Here is a 19,176-nt window from a genome sequence, read left to right on the forward strand (position 1 = left end):
CAGCAAAGGATTGCCATTGTTGTCGCTGAGGCAAAACCATTTCTGTCCAGAAAAAGGATAATGGTATACGATTAAAATGACTTCCACAAGATAAAATGTAATCAATCCGAAACATTCTACCTACCATTTTCTACCTGGCTGCCTGTGAAAGACTGCTAGACTAACCAGTTGCTGCCCAAGTCTTTATGGTAGGTCTTGTGTAGGTTTTACTTGAATTCAGATGATCATTTGCTGAAGGGATTAATGGGATGTCAGTGAGTGTACTGTACCACTGATAATTTAACTGGCAAATTAAAGCATGCTTTGAGCCAAGTTCCCTGAACAGTGTATGCATAATGTGATAAAAAAGATTGAATTTACTTTTGTTTTTTGTCTTGTCCAGCTCGTGTTAAAACCTTGCAGAAAGGAGGAGTAGATTTTAGGTTCTCATGACAATGACAATGCTGATAGTAGTCTTCTAAGTTGTGACACCATGTGGACTTGTTGGTGGTACCAAAGCTTCTTGATAACCACCTACAAGACCACAAACCCAGAACACCATCAAAATCATCACCAATGCAAGAACTTAAAACTTTTGATAAGTTAGCATAATCTGCATCACTGAACTTACCAGATTAAGCACCTATACAGACAAGTATATGAAGGGATTATGTATAGTCAATTGTGAGGGAAAGGGGAGAGGAGGAGGCATTGTGCCACAAAACAGAGTAACATTGGCAACTATTTTAATTTATTCAACTTTCTAGACAACAATGGGTTGCAGAGAGCTGACTAAACATTTCAGAGAAATTAATAGTGTGCATCTTGAGGCGAGTATCCTCATCACATCCACTGGTTACTGTGGGGCTCTGTGATCAGGAATGTAGCTGACCAAACAGTTTCATATACAACAGAGAAAACAAATGCATGCAGATTTCAAGGCATGGTATTCAGACACCTTCAGATGGAGACTGCTAGTTTCTCATTGTCATACAGGTAAAGTTCAAGTACACAAACATTTCGTCTGTTTGAGACAGCACACCATTGGCTTCTTCTTAACGGGGATGAGCAAAACTCACTGGCCTCTTATATTACAGGTTCTTGAAACGTGCAGACCATGCCGTGGTTTGTACATCACCGATGCAGAACCAAAAAACATCGACTTTTTATGCGACTCATGGCGGTGACTCGCTTCAATGATGCATCTTAACATCCCAGAGGTTCATTCACATTTATCAGTCAGAACAAGGGGGAAGTGGACGATGCGTAGTTGGTTGCTGTAGTCACAGGCGACACTGTCACGCAACAGCAGAATCTGCTTCACAAACACACTCCCATCACTGTCACCAAGCTTGACAACACGCACAGCATCTCCTGTCCTCACATCCCATACAACCAATGAACCCTGTGGTGGAAGAATGGTCAAAATCAGTTCTCCATGTCAGACCACAGACAGGGAGGGGGCAATCTGATAGCAGAATTATCATATACTCATGAGTGGAAAACATAGAACAAGTTTAGTTCCCAGATTCCTTGTTTATTATTGAGTTACTTTAACGGCAATATATCGGCTTCTGAAAGCAGAATTAACATAAATAAAGGATGAAATGTTTGTGTATGGATACAATGAAAATAGCAGAGATATAAACTATTTTCTCTTAGGTTTTCACATCTGGCAAACTCGACCACAAAGACAGGAAGATGTGTTTAGGCTCAAGTGGGTTCAACATGCTCTGACTGGCAGACATGGCACACTTCGTAACTTCATATCAAATTTTCTCCTGTGTCATTTGATATTTCCAGAATGAGTTCCTGAAAATTTGCAGCAATCTTTACTGTGTCAGATAGTAACAACATAATTTCATTTTCCACTTCCTTATGTCTAGATGGAGTGATTCCTACTTGACAAACGCAGACAATACTTCTAAGAAACTGAAAAGCTGCTGGCAGAGGGGAATCTGCTGCCATGTTGGATGCCTTCTTCAGTAGAGACAAGTAGCTCATACCATGTTACATGATACTGCATCTATTGTTAAATTACAACACATTTTTTACTCAACATTATGCAGTTGCAATTTTCCTAACCTCAATCTTATGTGCAAAATTATACTCTATGAAAAATATTATTCACATATCGGACACACAACAAATTACAGCAAATGTGGTAGTTCACTTGTTGGTGGCAGGGACCCAACATACTACGTGTAGTCAGTTGTCGATGGCAGAATATATACCTGTTTGCTGGTTATAAGCAGGTTGTGTGTTAACATCACCATACTCGTGCAGTACGTGTGGGACTGAAACAGAGAACAGACCGTGCACTACTAGCGCAACACTCTTGGGATAAGTATTATGCATGCTTCTGATATGACAGACATTTTGTTACAAGTCCTAACACCAACATTTAATAAATATAATTTTTAAATGAATTTTCTGTTAATCATCTAAGCCCAGTGGAAACTATATATACCACCTGCTTTAACAATCAGTAAATTTTCATTTGTATTTATGGATTCTGTGTGATTCTAAGAGTAAGAAGCAATTAAAAGTTGATCTTTCTGATGGATACAATTGTATTTTTAATGAGGTAAGAATTTAATTTTTAAATAATATTTAGATAAGCTTCGTGCTTCAAATGTTGGAATAGCAGATCCTAAACCAAAGTACAAAAACTTATTAAGTGCGTAATGACACATTATAAATGAAACAGTAGGATTTGAGGTTTTCAAGTTGAGTCCTAAGATGGCTGTCATCTGGGTTTTTGCGCCATAGTAAACTTCTACCAGGCTACACAGTGCAACAACCCAGAAGACAGCCATCTTAGGATGTAAAAATCTGACGCAAAATGGCTACTACATAGCTGAATGTTAGCACCAGCATGATCCAGAGTCAAACAGTACCAACCACTTGAATTGTGTTCAGCAAATGTCCCTGGAAGCGTTCCCACACACAGAGACGATCATCTGTACCCAGACTGATTACGTAACTGGCAGAATATGTAAGAGCCATCACACTGCCATCATGAGCCTGCAGGCTGTACATACACGCTCCTGCAATCACAATATCAATCTTAGTGATTGGTGCAGAAATTAATTTATTACTTATTAGCCACGTAAGGCGTGTATAAACTAGAAAAGCCTCGAGACATGAAAACTGCATGAAACAAAATAATGTCAATACTGTTAGAGATTTGACTGATAAAACTTGGAATTCAGAACAAATGTGCTCATCAGCTTACAGTTCTGATATATCAAAATACTTTTATGTTTCTAAAATTTAAGATGCGTGGCATATTTGCTTCGCAGCCACTCAAGCTGATAATTAGTTATACCACCACTGTTCCCATTTTAGCCTGCATTTTCTTTAGTCAGTTTACACCTCACACTTCAGCATTTACAACTACGAGCAGTGCGTAATTTCACCTGTAAGCAGATCCCAGACACAGAGGAGACCATCCTGACTGCCACTACCAGACATCATGGGTGAGATGCGATCCATGAAGAGGCATGTAACAGGGCCACTGTGGCCATGCAGTGTATACAGCGGTAGCTGATCTTCCAAGCGAAACACCTGAAATGTAGGACACTGAATTATAACTCAAAGAGAGCTTTAAATTAGTATGTAATATCAATATTGGCCATGCAAGAACAGTAAGCAGTGTTTTAGGATAGCTGAATCTATGGAAAAGCAGCTAGAACAGGAGATCTGTGCCTCAGCATCAATATAGAAGGTACGTGTTACACTGTTCATGGTTTCTTTACAGTAACAGCATGAGACAAAGTCATGATGCTAAAAATTTCAAGAGTGAAGTCATAATATAGTATTTTTCATATGTTGCCTATCCTGCGGTCATCAGTTATGTAACAAGTTGTGAAATAACTGAAATAAAGATGTAAATGCAATAATTATATCAGTAAGAAGATTAAGAATAAAGATCAGAAGCAAATAGGATTAAAAACAAGTATATGTTGTGAAAATTAAGAATTACTTCATAAGTAAAATAAAACCCAGCACTCTTAAAAATAAGCTCTTACATAAGAAAGCAACTACATTTTCTATTTCCATTCATCAACCTTAATGTTGATATAATTGGAAATTACATTACAATAAATCAAATACAGCAACTGAATTCTTGTGCTAGCTGTGTAACTTGAATTATACACCAACAACTTTGGGGGTACAAAGTTGAAGAGAAATTATATCTGTGGGTACGCGAACAAAAAAGGTTGAATACCACTGAACTAACGCACTCGATGCACCAACCTTAAGTGTGTGATCTTTGCTGCCAGTGAGGACTCGCCCTCCTTCTGAGTCCAACACCGTGATTGGCTGTTGGTGGGCTCTGACCGTCTTCAACTGAATGCAACGCAGATCTTCGTCACTGCCTTTACGGTCCCTGATGGTATTCCAGTCCATAATTGATCCAGTGCTCCCACTCCGCACATGAGCTGCAAAGTGACCCAACAGACTGCGTAAGAACTGAAGATAATATCAGACTGCTCCAATTTTGGAAAATGATGCCAACAACTATGTGAAGGTGTGTGGTAATGACTTCATAATTTTACATTTTTCATATATTATACAAACCTTCCAACTCCTACTGTTGTTCCCTTATAGCTCTTTTACTGCCCACTGCATTAATATGTCTTGCTTTCAGTTGGTATATGTGACCTTTGGATCAAACTGATTTAACCTCATTTTAACTTATAAAAATTTAATTGAGGTTCAAGCCTGTGCCCCAAAACTCACAATTTTAAAAAATTTCTTAAATCTGTAAGTAAGTAAACTGCTATTCCACATTATGCATTTGTTGGTGGACAACCCAAATACATGCAAGATGCCTGTCACCCGGTAAAAATCATAACAAACACGTGTTTAACACAGTGAATGCTACAGAGTCATACACCCAACACTCATCAAGACGTAATCTGGCACAACTCACTCCTTCTGTATGCAGTGAAACCCCAGTCCATCTGACGTCCATAGCTGTAACTCTCCAGTTCCAGAAAGTCGACCACGCCGCTCAATTTTGCGGCCACCACCCGATTACCTATTATCTTCACAGATGTTATTCCAACGCCACTCCCATCTTCAAACAGGCACTGTAAGAATACACACAACAACTTGCAGTGCAATGAACTAACGATAGACAACAAGCCTTCCTCATTCTGGAAATGACATAAAATTTTTGAATCTAAAATTTAACTCACACATGTTGATCTCAGAGTAGACACAATGCAATGTCAAAAGGTGGCTAAACAGACGTGAAATTTTCCTGCCACAACATACAATGCTGAGCAGAAGGACAAACAAATTCGATGTAATCAGGAAGCTACGGAATTAAAACATTTAATTCAAACAATAATGAAACAGAACTGTGGATTTAACATTTGGAGAGAAACAGAGACAATACAATAACTACACTTATCTATAATTACAAAACCTCCAGCTAGAAAAGTTGGTTTGACCAAATAACAGCAGCGGAAACGGTAAATTACAGCTCAATATACAATATACCTTGAATGTCCCTGTGGACCCTTCCCAGAATTCTAGCCTGCCACTGGCACAGCCTACTGCTATGAGATTCTCGTGACAGTCGAGACACCAAATGGGTGGAGTCTGCTGTGCACAACAGCCAACAGTCAAGCTCTCTCTCACGTGGCACAGTGCACGAGGCTGTCTCCTTTCTGCTTTAGCTGCCCGTGATGACGTGCTGCCTGTATTCACGGGCGACGAGTGGTCAGCAGTCAAATTAGCGCTATCAACACCACAAAGAACCTCATAGAAATCAGTATCTGTCTGTCTCCTGTGATAACTGTCTGGACTAAAAGAACTACAATCAGACGAAACACTTTCTAGTGCCTGCGGCGCAACCTTGTCACAACACTTCGAGCCTGATACATCTCTTTTATAACGCTCTGCATCACAAAGGCTCGCTCCACCCTGAAACTTCTGATGTTGAATTATGCCACAAATGTCTCCAGGATCCTGACACTGGCAACTCTTGGAGACCATAGTTTCCAGAGTTCGTTTTGATGGTGAGGATACAATATTCTGTAGGTGGACTGCGGGTTTGTTTGGATGTGCTTCTTTCACTGACGGAGAAGACCAGCTGCCGTCCTCATTCACGTCAGACTCTAGGGACTTCCTGTGCTCCTCGTACAAATTCTGAAACCTTGAGGTAAAGTCAAACCCACTTGTACAGACATCTCTGACTTGGTTTGATGCATCACAGTCACCCACTTTGTTTCCAGTGAAGTTTATGTTGATTACAGGACGGAGGTCTGGGAGATTCCAGAGCACAGAATGTTTCTTGTGATGAGACAAGAGAGGGGAGGAGTCATCCCCCATACCTGTTCTCTCCCCACGGGAAGGGGGAGAACCTGACTCATAATCAGACAGAGGTGGTTCTTCAAGGTCAGCAGTGTCCGGATCCCTCTGCATAGCCAAGAAGTAACTGCAAGGCGGAATTTACCCATCAGACAAAATCATACTGTTTAAACTTTTAGTCACATTTACATTCACCCAAAGTGAGAGGAACGGAGAGGGGATAAGTGGCATATATACATATGACGGTTTAACTCCTTTGAGTAGTATACCTGTCAGACAAGTTCCATATAAATCAACACTAATTTTTACACAACGCAAGTTATGGGTAGAATGCAGGCGGAACTTACAAGTGTGGAGTAAACAGTAGGAAGTTGCAGAACACCAAATATGTGAACAGTTGCAAGTAAAAGAGGTTAGTAAGTATGAAAAAATAAGCATATTCTCAGTTTAGATAATGCTGAACACACTGAGAATGTTAGATTATCCTTCATTATTTTCATACTTCCATAATAACCAACTTAAAAAAGTATACATATTATCTAACCACATTAATTAGTTACAATTTCCAACATAAGAACTGCACTGTATTATTTTCTCCCTTCCCTCAACTATGAGAAGTGAATACGAAGGAAATACACTCAGTACATTCAGAGGCTGAGCAAGCAACAAAACAAAACAAAACTCACATTCTCCTGTCCACCACAGCGAGAGCTTCTCCAGAAATTGAGTCCCACACACGCAGCTGCCCTCCGAGACAAGAACTCACTACCATGCTGCCATCTGTTGCAAGGCACTCTACCTCTTGGGGATGACCGTCCAGGACAAGAGGAACGGCCTCCATCACGACCTGAAATCAAATAACAACAGAAAACGTGGTGTTGCTGCTGAGAAAAATATGCGGACAATACAGGGGAATGGAGAAAATTACACATAATGTGGAATTTGTTCAGCAGACATACGGATTTGCTCAAATATTAACTGCAGAATGAAACTGACCATAAGGCAAAACAATTTCATACATTAAATCTTAACCTGCGTTCTCCTGTACTGAATGATGTTAATCCAGCTAAAATAATTATGTTAACTTCGAATTGTGATGTAAGTCGTGCCCGTAAATGTGCAAGTTTCATCTCCGGTGTTGGGAATTCTACATACTGAAAGAAGTCACTTTGGTCCCCAATGTACCACTGTCACCTCAGATTCACACTATCTCTACTTAAATTTTCCGAAAAAATAAGAAAGGCTCATCTTAGGAAACCAAAACATAAACTTTAATTTTAACACAAAATATTTTGAGATTTGGCACACAACAAATAACTAAATCTCTGGAAGCTGATATGTCTCACCTGTGTGGTGCCATCTGAAGTAACGCTCTCGCCATCACCTGCCCAGCTGGCCCGCCACTCTGCATAATTACGGGAGCAAACGCACCGGTACAGCATCACCATCGTGTATGCCAAGACTACAATGCTAATTATGCATAACACTGCAGTCAGGAACAGTTCCATCGGTGATGACGGCACAAAAGGCACTTCCCCACTGGGGACACTGCCACCAACAGATGTGATGCTGACTCGTGGGCCATTCCCAGTCTCGCCTCCATCTGCCAATGGCAAATAACATTGCTAATAAATCCTTCCAAACTGTGGGGAACAATAATAACAAATCTAAATGACATTCAGGTAGACAGGAAATGTTTCAGAGTATTTCTTAACCTTCTAGCAAACTGTCTATCAACCTAAAGCCACTGTTATGACTGATACCTACTGAATAATGATGACAGGGAAAGAACTACAGCTTACTTTAGATTCCTGAACCGTGGCAGAGGCCTGGAATACCCAATGCACAAAGTTTATTTTTACCTTTATCAGAACAGGAGGAATGTGAACAAATTTGGGTTTAATCTGGCCGATAGAACCCACTGCCAATCGAGATAAAGACAATGCAATGTAACATGAAGGCCCCAATGACCCTTATTCTTTGCTAAATGCATCATACCAGAGAAGTCCAGAGGGTCCAGGGCGGCAGCAAGGGCATGCCACTGGAAGTGCTGCACTGCCTTCTCATTAGGGTTGCGCAGAGCACGGGCCTGTTCCGAGGACACAGCATGGGACAGGCGAATAGGTGGCAGGATGCTAATGTAGTGACCTGATAGCGAGATGTTGTACAGAGACAGTATGGCAGGCCAATGATAGTGTGACAGCCTCCTCCACGGGTCACAGCCCATGTGTTTTAATCTCGCTATGGCATCGTTCTCCTCTGTGGCCTGAAACACGTTCAAAGGTAGTGATGACAAAGTATAACAGGCTGTAGTACCCTAGTACAGTCACACCAGTCGACGACTGGAAATGAAAATAGCATACAACACTGCTGTCATATTATTCTCAATGTACATGCTCCAACCAACACTATAATTCATTTTATAAGCATATGAAACTTACATACAGATGTCTGAACAGATCTTAAAGAAACACCTTGTCAAGGTGTGGACTGGATTTAACTGGTGCAGAACAGAACCCTCGCTGGGTTTTTGTTAATGCAGCAGTAAACATTCAGGTTCTGTAAATATGGGAAATTTTCAGACTACTCAAATGATTATTAGCTTCTCAACAAGAACTCTGCTCCATGGTGTTAGCTGGTTATATAAGGAAATATTGAATTTGTTCTAAGTCATGAAATTGGAGAACTTTGATAATGCAATCCTAAACCTTTGTATTCTAATACCAGAGTGTTATTTAAAATGATCTCCAATTCCAATCTGTATGACCTTACCTCAGGCCTGTCAGCAACTCCTCTACCCTTCTTTGGCTCAGCTGCCGAAGTCGGCGCGACTATCTTGGTTTCTTCCGTTGCCATTGAATGTAAAATCTTCAGATCCACACTGCCAAATTCTGGGTGAGCTCCAGCGGGCACTTCATAATAATGCCCCACAGCTTCTGGGTGTTCACCCAGCTCTGAGCCAATCAGTTCATCCCTCTCCGAGATGCCCGACAGGTTGCTTTCCTCTATCGTCATCTTCAGCACATGTACTAAAACACCTGAACTGTACATAATGACAGCAATCCACACAATCATGCACACCATAAATGCTCGCTGAAATATCCTTGTACTGGCCCAGAAATGAACCAACCGCAGACGTTTTGGAACTTTTGCCACGGCAGGAGGCGAATTTGGTGGTGCAACAACATCTGTAGGGTAGCTTGAAGAGCTCAGTCCATTGAGTCTAGGATGTGACTTTGACCTCACTATGTTATAAGCATGTGGTTTGTGCAGTCCCGCAGGACTAACTGGAACAGGAGAACGGAACTGATGTAACGGAGTCCGGCTAGACGTAGAAACCTGCGAGGGGCCATACTGGATTCGCTGATGCTGTGATTCTGAAGACAATTCCATCCGTCTAATATCAATAGCAAGAACAGTGGAGAAAAATAACATCTGCAGGAAGTAATCCGATAAGAGTCCAACAACAGCAAAGATGCAGAATTCCTGAATGGCTGGTACAAATGTGAAAAACCCCACTGTGAGGATGGTAACCTCAATAAGGAGGTTCTTGGTTATGCTCCAACCTTCACGACTCAAGCCTTTTGCCACTCGAATCTTCACGTCCAGGTGCGTAGGAGTCGACACCACCGACTTGGTCAGGACCAGAACGTTCTCGAGTCCGACGATTACAACAAGGTATGGAAAGATCTCCTTTCCTGTCAGTGTGAGAGTCAAGCCAAAGAAGAAGCAGAGGCCGACAGACATGGACAGGGATGCCAGTACTGTTACCACTGCACTGAACGCCATGCCCACTTTAGACTTCACGAGCTCAATCTTGCGCACAGAAAAGTACATGTACAGGAACAGAATGAAGTAAGTGACAGTCAAGGGAACAAATTCGCGCAGGTTGAACTGGCCAGGAAAGTAAATGTGCAGTATTTTCTGTGGCAACTGTGTCACAACTGAAGTGCCTTCGCCACTATTCAGCTGATGGGAGTTGTGAGGCTGGTGCAGTGGATACATGTCAACCAACTTCTGCCTCAGTCCATCAACAAACCTGTTAAATGAGAAACAAGAACTTCAGTACTCATCAGATAAATCCTAGCTCAAAAAATACAGAACTGTAATTTCATTTGTAGTTTAGTATTCAGGCCACCATTCTGTGGGAAAATCAGAGTACACAAACTGCTGACAAAAATCTTTATATCTGAGACAGATTTAACATGGATTGGATAAAATTACAGAGTGAGCAGCTTCACTGACAATATTTATTCTACGCCTCGTGTTCTTAAATCAAGGGTGCGACAACTACTTCACACGGATAAACCAGAAAAGTTGCAGGAATTGTAATTATCGACTAATCAAGGATTATTTTGTACATGAGGAAAGCCTTTATTTCTGTTATCTTCCTTCAAGGGGACAAGAGGGTGATTGTGTATGATATAAATCAAGATAATCTCAGGATTGCTGCCACCCTTACCTGGGGTCGTACTTCTGGAGCACAAGAGTAATAGCATACTGCAGCACCCGCTGTCGAGTCCGCAGAGGATATCGCTTGATCCCAGTGTCCTTCATGTGCATCCCAAACAGGATCTCGGCCAGGCTAATCTTTCCTTTCTGCAGGTTCTGAAAAGTAACAAATATCGCCAGTGTCACCAAGCACCCCCATCCAAAATCACCAGACCATGATGAAGATAATAGGTGTCTGTGATGTATATGTGGAATGTAACTGACTGGGGCAGCATGTAACAACAGGTCTTGGGGAGTCAATCCACTGTGGGTTACTGTGAACACCTAACCTGGTAGGTGAAGATGGTTCCCAGTAGGTTTGAGTCCTCCTGAAACTTCTCACGGTTCTGTTGCCAGAGGTTGGCAGGTGACAGGGCAAGGCAGTTATACTCAGGCAAGGCCATCTTCTTGTCAGATTTCACCTTCGCTGACTCAATGTGTAGGCACATATGGTTCAGAGATGTCGAACTGACAACACAACACAACATTAACTACACATTATAAGGCTCCAGCATAGAGTTTCGATGATGGTGGAATATAATGACACAGGCCACAAAAAATATTTAAATCTGGCTACTGTAGGGTTAATGTCTTTTAATACCTTGCGTTCTCAATCTTGCTTCACAAAACAATTTTAATTAGTTTCTTTGTGTGTGTCCATGGTGACAAAGGATATAATTTTAAATAAGGAAATGACTCAAATAATTTGAAAGAGGCATCATTAATCATGAAACTTGTTTGATATCAAGAAACATCATGTATTTACTGACCTGCATAAAAAACCAGCACTTATAGTTAATAAGACATCAGAGCAGAGCATTACTGACCTACTATAAATGACCAAATCAGTATCACCTGGTTCCATCAGTGAAAATGTTCAACTTTTTTTTAGCAGAATGCATAACAGCATAAAACAACTTAATCTTTTTTGTTAAATTAATGAGCAAAATCTTATTATATGAACTTAAAATGATAAAGTCTTACAAAAAGTGGAGGTTATTATAGTATACAAATGTTAATTATGAAAAATATTAGGGACCACATGCCCACCTGTTCTCCAGCTGGTAGTTGCGTATCACTTCAAGCAGTCTGAACACTTCTGCTAATGGAGCACGAAATGCATCCGTCAGAACCAGGTCTTCAGTCCAAGGGGACACTGTAGTCCTCATCACAATCTGCAAAATGTTTCATAATATGAACACTACGAGGGGTTCCTTCCTAGCCACAAACACTGAGGCAGCATCCTCAAGCAGTCCCCTCCAAATATTAAGAATGATCTGCACGGAACATAATCATGGCATCATCAGGACAATAAACTGAATTCAAAGTGTACCCCACCTGCTGAACAGAACACATGGGTGGGCCAGTAAACCATCGTGGCAGCTGTGCATCTCCAAGTTCTGAGTTGTTGTCTCTTAGCAGTGAGAAGTTTCCCAGCAGCTGCTGTGGGACATTACCTGGCAAAGGCAGGTTCAGAAGTGGGTAACTGAAATCAACACACACTGCATTTTATTGGCAAGCTACTGCTTTCTACCCCATCGCTTACTGATAATGTCCAACAGGCACCACCGTCATTTACGCAGACAGTGGACAGTGTTCAGAGTTGAACGGAAATACTGAGACAACATTACCAAATCTTCAGAACTATAAAATTCACTTTTATACGGCTTGCAATTTTCTCTCTAAAAATTAAAAATCCGTTGTTATGAATTCTAAAATTAGGTCACACAGAAGAGCCCATTCTTTCAGAGGTATGTCCTTGTATCTCCGCAACAACAAACTTACCAGCACAGCAGAACTGTGGCAATAGCAAAACTGATAACAGGAACAGGATGGCTGGAACAGAAAAGCCCGTGAGCATAATACAACTGACCCACGCGTTCCGGCAGTGTTCGGGTTGGTTCTCGGCTGCTCTTGCCTTGTGGAGAAGCCATGGACAGCAGGAAAAGCTACCTCACATCCATATCCCTGCGACAGAGAGCAAGGTCATCTCTGGTTTATTTTTCAGCAGAAAGCCTCAGGCATCTCCACATAAGAATCAGCATATACACACAAAGGAGTAATGTTTATACACATCACAGAAAGGAAGCAAAGGGATGAAGGCAAAAGAAGAACAAAGATGAAAGAAAACAAAGGGAGGGGGAGACTTGAAAACAAAGAGAATAGAGACAGATTAAATAAAAAGACTCTTTACACAATAAACATTGAGTGTTTTCATTATATTTCTTATGATGTTTGCCTGCTACGCCACCAAGGGCATGTCACCTGACTGCCTGAGACAGCATACTAATGGAATCATCTCTCACCAACTCACAGTCAACAGGACACATTACTGATCCTGTTCACACAACTAATTCATGTAAGATAACGTTTTAATAATACCCTAGTATTGCATCTGTCTTTCAAACGAAGAGGTTTCCCTGGTACGAGCCACACACACACACCTCCTCAACGCTAGATTGATAAGAGAGGTCAGCTTCAGAACCCATAAGACTGAAGACTTTATAGAACATCAGGGTAGCATTTGCCTGCTCAGCTACAATTCATGCAAATTTATGAATATAAAACCAACATCTATGCACAAGCTCACTAGGAGTACATTATCATGTCACACAGCACAGAATTTTCAAACTTTTTATAGACTCAAATTCATGGTGAATTTCACAGAGACAAAATGAGGTGACAGAAGTGACAACTACTCTGCCTCCATGCTTTGCAAATTTTATCTCTTATTTCGTAGTGCATGTGCGTACGTGTGAGACACATACATCACAGTGCACTGTTCACTATCGAAATAGTGAAGCCAAGTTACAAGTACATGTTGTTTCACAAACTCTTTTACATGCCTAATTATCACAAGACTCACAATAGCGAATGTAAAACCCTAAACCGAAGGAAAAAATTTGTGGTCAAAGATCTTAATATCTGCAGCAGCACACAACTGAACCAATAATTTAATTTACCACAAGGCCACTAAATATCACATCATAATTTTCCAAGATTCATTTTAATATTATCCTTCAATCTACACCTTCACTTTTCTAAGAAGTAAACAAAGACTGGGGGCTTTAAATCCTCTCTGAAAACAAATCCAGTACACAATCATCGGAGGCACAAGTTCTGATGTCATAACAAGCTGCACTGAACACAATGGACTTCCTCTGCTGTTTCCAGTTTGACATTGAGCTAATTCAATGACAAGAGCCTGGCAACTGGGGCACTGACATTTCACTCAGGGGGGTCTGTAATCCGCAAGTAAAGATCATTATAAGATGGATCTTAGAGAAATCCATAATAAGATGTGAAATTGCTCAAAATAGGGTATAATGACATTATTTTGTATTGATTATGGAACTGGCCAGCTCTTCAGTTGTTTATGTAACAAAACCTTGAAACACATGCAAGGTCTCCTCCCTACCAGTGTCTGTGAAACACTATTAAATCATTTATTATTTATTACGCTAAGAATTCAACTCACCAGCTTTAAATAAACCATGAAACAGATAAATGCAACAGTGCATAGCAGACCTAACTGTAAAATAAAAAAATGTAAGTATAAAAAGATGCTAGATTTTGAACTTTTTTATCTTCAAATTGCATGAACATGAAACAGTCATATACACTTTTTCCTTTTTTACAATAGTGGTAAATAATAGGACCGAACCTAAAACCTTTTGAACGCTGGGCCAGCAGAGTAATCACTAGACCTGCAGGGCAGCCCATGAATGGTAACCGCTGTAAGTCTATATATGTCACACATATGGCCCCTTTCTATACCACAGTAGAGGGAGCCACATGGGACCTCACATCTATCCTGTTCCATTTTTCAAATGAATACAGACTTTAATTTTTGTAGTGATCTAGTTCATTGCGGATAATTTCTGCTTTATCGCACCGAATTCAGGACTCCTCATTCCAAAGAAGTGATTTGCTATTTATAACTCGGACATTTCTCCTGTTTCCGCGTAACATTTTTCGGTGATCCTGGCTCGAAACCACCTACCTGGCTATCCCTACATTTCTTTCCACACTCACACTTAGATTTAAGGTTTACATGCGTCATGTTTGTGTTTTGGATTAAAATATATAATAAAATACAGGTCAATACACAAAACTATATTTGGGTGTTAAAATTTAAAATTTAAATGTTAAAATTTAAAATTTTAAATTAGCGCTATTCATCACTATAAGGATGTTACATTTGAGTGCTTTCATTCATTTCACAACATGTTTCGATGTAATACATCATCTTCAGGTGTTGTTTTTTATTTAAAACTATTTTATATTATAATGCATGCCTTTCAATAATTTATTATTGTAATATGTGTTTCGCTGGTCTTCTCATTTTTCCCATCTTATGTTTGTTTTGAATTATGCATAAGTCGTGTTGTGTGTATTGACCTGTATTTTATTATATATTTTAATCACACTTAGATGCTGTATACTGCATACAATTTATCAGTTCCTACAGTTCATCTTTTAGTTTAGTCTCCTTAACATTAACATACCATGCGATGCTGTGCTCATGATTAACAGTAACACAGCCAACATGTTCAGAAATGTCTATCATGTCTCATTGTCCTTGCTCAAATTTATCAGCCAACACCAGACCAATCAGATTACTTGTTTACCTGATGACCTAAGGTTGATTACTATTCCTGAAAATTAGATGTTGGAAAGTTACAACACGGACATCATACCCTATGTCAGAAGTTCTCAACCTTTTCGAAATTTAGGACCACATTCCCTCTCCATTACCAAGTCGCAGGTGGCAAGGTTATAAATGAGAACTCTTTACTGAAATGTCATTGTGATTGGTACTGCCAAGTAATGTTTACATTAACAGATCATGTTTTCTAATGTCAGGTAGCTATTCTTGCCATGAAGTGTCACAGTATTACAAATGATGCAAAGAAACACACAAAAAAAGAATCACTGGTAAGCCATCAGTTGAGAACCCCTGCCATGTTTTAGTTCAATCATGAAATATGGAAGAAGACTGAGCTTATCTTCTGCTTAAATGCACGCATGACATGGTACAGACAGTGACCTCTATCCTCTCTGAACAGTTCATTCATTACATAACAATCTCAAGCAATATACAATGGTCTGTGATTGTCCAATTAAAGTATCAAATGACTTGGAATCCAGAATTATTACTTCCCAGTAGCACTGCAGCAAAGAAATAAGGTTAAGGAGCACTGAGAAATTTACACAAATATTATCATCACTGCCATCGATCAGAAATCCATATTACAAGAATGAAAACTAGTTAAGAATTACAAATTAAAAATTACAAGTTGAGGTCTTGCAGTTGATTGTTAAAATTACTATACATATTCTTCATTCCGGTTAAGTGAGTTAAAATAATTCAGAGTTACATACAATGGGTAAGTAGTTATAGATAAATTCTTGCAAATATAGACAGTAGCATATATATTTTAAATTATAGAAATTTATTCATTTTACACATTACTTAAACTTTGTGTCCACATATACACTGAATACATGCTTTTTACTGTATTCCATGAGTTAATTTTCTTATTTGATTTTATTATTATTTTATTTTCTTATCCTCATTGTTAAATCCCTCTTCTTTAAAATTTTAACCTAAAATACATCAGCAGTTCCACCTGTCTCTTTAGACACATGAAAGTAACATCAACACACTTCCTCACAATAAATTCACAACATTCTGCACAAACACATCACGCATTATTCACAACACACCTCTGTATCCCCGTATCTCCAGCGAACAAAACCGAAGTAAGTTCCAGCTTCGGAAAATCCTGATAAACCAAAAGCCGTGCGTCAATTTTTATGTCAAAGGTCATCTTGGATTTTTCCCATTTTTTGTACTTTGTAACTGTCCTGTCCTACCAAAATTTCATAAACTCTGTTTTTTGGTGTCCTTCAACTGTCAGTCCAGTGAATTAGCTGTTTCACTAACTTCTATTCTCCCATTTTTTATATGTCCACAACAAAGTACCAATTTATCTGCACAACTTTGCCATTTTATTTCTAATCTCCATGCTACATCACCTATCAGATGGTAACCTGCAGATAAATAATAATGTTATTCTTCTGAGCTGTGATGAAATGTAGACTAACTGGTGGATACCAATGTTCCAGACAAACATACTGTCTCCATCTTCAGCCCTGCTACACAACCCAAAAGAACAACATGTTCATCCTCACCACTGCAGAACCTCAAATCTCATACAAATAAATACATCTACTCAAATACTTTAATCTCACAAAGTTACCCAAACGGTAGCTGGAGTTACTTCCTTGAGCTTATGCGTGAAATTCACTACCCACTTCCATCTAGTGCCGAGTTCTAGAGCATGTGGAGTTTACCTTCACACATCTTAAAATTATTTATGACTTGGTATGGCATGGAAAGTGTTTTTTTAAAACAAGGTCATTCAAGCTAAAAGTAGTCAAAGACAGAACTTTAAGCAGTAGTACTTACTTGAACACTGCACTGTAAAGAAATGCAAGGTCAAGCAACACACATTAAAAATAATTAATGTTATGACTAAAAACATCAAGTTAGATATAGATGATGAGCCCTGGGGATGTGGCAGGAACAAAGAATAAATATTTTTACAAAGCATGGAAACAGAGGTATTAGAACTGAAAGAATTAACGCACATTTGTGACAAAAGTGAATAATCAGTTCTACTAGTGTAACTGCCAAACTACAAAGACACTTCTGAATAACTTATTTTCTAATGAACTGACTGACACATTAACTGATACACTTTCTGACTTGCTAACGAACCAATCAATAGCTTTCTTCTCAACGCAACTGTTAATTACCTGGCTGGACAATTTCCTGTTGTTAGTGAATACAAAAATGCATGGGAACCAACAATACTCAGTGCATATGCAGAAGTGATGGCATGCTTTTGCATAGCAATACAGATGAAAAAGGCCCCCAACTACAAAGAAAACTTTCACCTACACATAATTACAAGTGTTAATGGATGGCAATGTGGGTAAAAACACACAAAAAGTAAGCAATCAGCTCTAGCGCACAGGATTTTGAGTGATTGAAAGTTAATTCACTGATAAGGAAATTTTATATTCTTACTAAATCCAAAATTCATCACCATGACCATGGAAGCTCATCATTCCATAGCCAGTTCAATCCACTCACAACCTCAAAACCAATTTTTCAGGAATCCACTTTAATACTATCCACCCAGCGATGTCTTGCCTTTAGGATTTCCTGGTCACAATTGTATGTAACCTCTAAACGTTTCCATTAAGATTCGAAATGTTGTAAGAATGACGAAATTCATTATAAAAGTGATGGTGAGGGTATGTGATAATTTATGTATGAAAACTTACATTAATCCATGAATCATTCCCTTAAACAACAATTTCGTGTCTAAAAATTGCGTATTCATCAAGTACAACTTACATGAGTTATGCGAAGTATTGTCCCATTGATCAGGAACAATCATACAATTCTTAAATTATTTCAATGTCACTGAAACATCACATTTTCCTCTTGAACTTTATGCGCATTACACATTACTCTCTAACCAACGAGGTGGTCGTGGCCTCAGATAACACCGTCGTGGCTTGTTAAAGGACAATCATGTTTTTATGAAAAATTCGTAATTCAGAACGCCACCATGCAGCGTATTCTTATGAGAATAAAAAATATAACTAATTTAAACTTTGATCGACTATGTGGCTATGTGACGTATGCTCATACCATAGACCCTAATTAAATGTTTCTAAATACGTTCCATGTGCCTGAATATGTATATACAACTATTTTCCTTTTGTATGCTGAATGGTTGTCCACTAAAAAAGTACTTTTAATACAAATATTTTCTCTCAGCAGATAACAGACCTGATTCAAAATTGGACATTTCTTGCACCCATAAATTTGGATTTCAACATTCTATGTCTCAGTAACAGAGGAAATTTTTGAAATAGACATACTTCCTAATCTAAAATTTTTTGTTACATTTTCAATCAGTCTACCTTAATGGACAATTTCAATTTCCCCCTAAAACTTTAGAATACAAGACTCTCCTGTCAGCAGCCACATACCTTCTCTAGCATTATTAATCAATTTTAGCAATGGACAGAAGCACTCACTCACCAACCTTTGAGAATACATTCTTCAATACCATGACACAAGGCCAAGGAACTTACAAGAAATTGGAAGTTGCTGCAGCTACTGTGAACACTCATTAAAACATAATTGTCTTTACACAGAGATGCATAACCACAGTGCTCCGGAAAATTCAAATTGGTTTCAGGCACCATTTCAGCCCTGCTCCATCACATGTAGATCTTATCATATTGGACCCATCTAATTTTCTGCTTGGACACAAATTATAAAGCATG

At 39.3% G+C, this 19,176-nt stretch overlaps 1 protein-coding gene across 3 annotated transcripts; it reads right to left on the minus strand.

Annotated features, from left to right (window-relative positions):
* Positions 1-708: 708 nt before the first annotated feature.
* On the minus strand, positions 709-18,427 carry SCAP (SREBP cleavage activating protein). Of its 3 annotated transcripts, none has more exons than XM_022058716.2 (17): positions 18,233-18,427; positions 12,586-12,768; positions 12,139-12,286; positions 11,851-11,975; positions 11,091-11,268; positions 10,772-10,917; positions 9,082-10,348; positions 8,308-8,575; positions 7,656-7,912; positions 6,996-7,156; positions 5,497-6,436; positions 4,922-5,081; positions 4,243-4,427; positions 3,402-3,549; positions 2,884-3,029; positions 2,214-2,276; positions 709-1,384 (listed from the first exon to the last, which is right to left on the minus strand). In XM_022058716.2, the coding sequence occupies exons 2-17, from the start codon at positions 12,732-12,734 to the stop codon at positions 1,202-1,204; spliced, it is 4,524 nt and encodes a 1,507-aa protein (XP_021914408.1). In that variant the 5' UTR covers positions 12,735-12,768; positions 18,233-18,427; the 3' UTR covers positions 709-1,201. The 3 variants fall into 3 exon arrangements, with proteins under 3 accessions (XP_021914408.1, XP_021914409.1, XP_087202264.1); XM_022058717.2 differs by lacking the exon at positions 18,233-18,427 and adding an exon at positions 15,309-15,332; XM_087346138.1 differs by lacking the exon at positions 18,233-18,427 and adding an exon at positions 13,764-13,913.
* Positions 18,428-19,176: the final 749 nt, after the last annotated feature.

This window comes from Zootermopsis nevadensis, unplaced genomic scaffold (genome assembly GCF_977971745.1).
Source record: "Zootermopsis nevadensis isolate Lab colony 2312 unplaced genomic scaffold, Znev_1.0 Znev_ptg000010l, whole genome shotgun sequence".
Lineage (NCBI taxonomy): Eukaryota > Metazoa > Arthropoda > Insecta > Blattodea > Termopsidae > Zootermopsis > Zootermopsis nevadensis.

Coding starts and splice junctions, on each gene's coding strand:
- SCAP (XM_022058716.2), bottom strand. CDS start 12,734: ATGGCTTCTCCACAAGGCAAGAGCAGCCGAGAACCAACCCGAACACTG. Junction 11,976..12,138: donor CCATGTGTTCTGTTCAGCAG/GTGGGGTACACT, acceptor AACATTTTGCAG/ATTGTGATGAGGACTACAGT. Junction 11,269..11,850: donor AACTACCAGCTGGAGAACAG/GTGGGCATGTGG, acceptor TTGTGTTGTCAG/TTCGACATCTCTGAACCATA.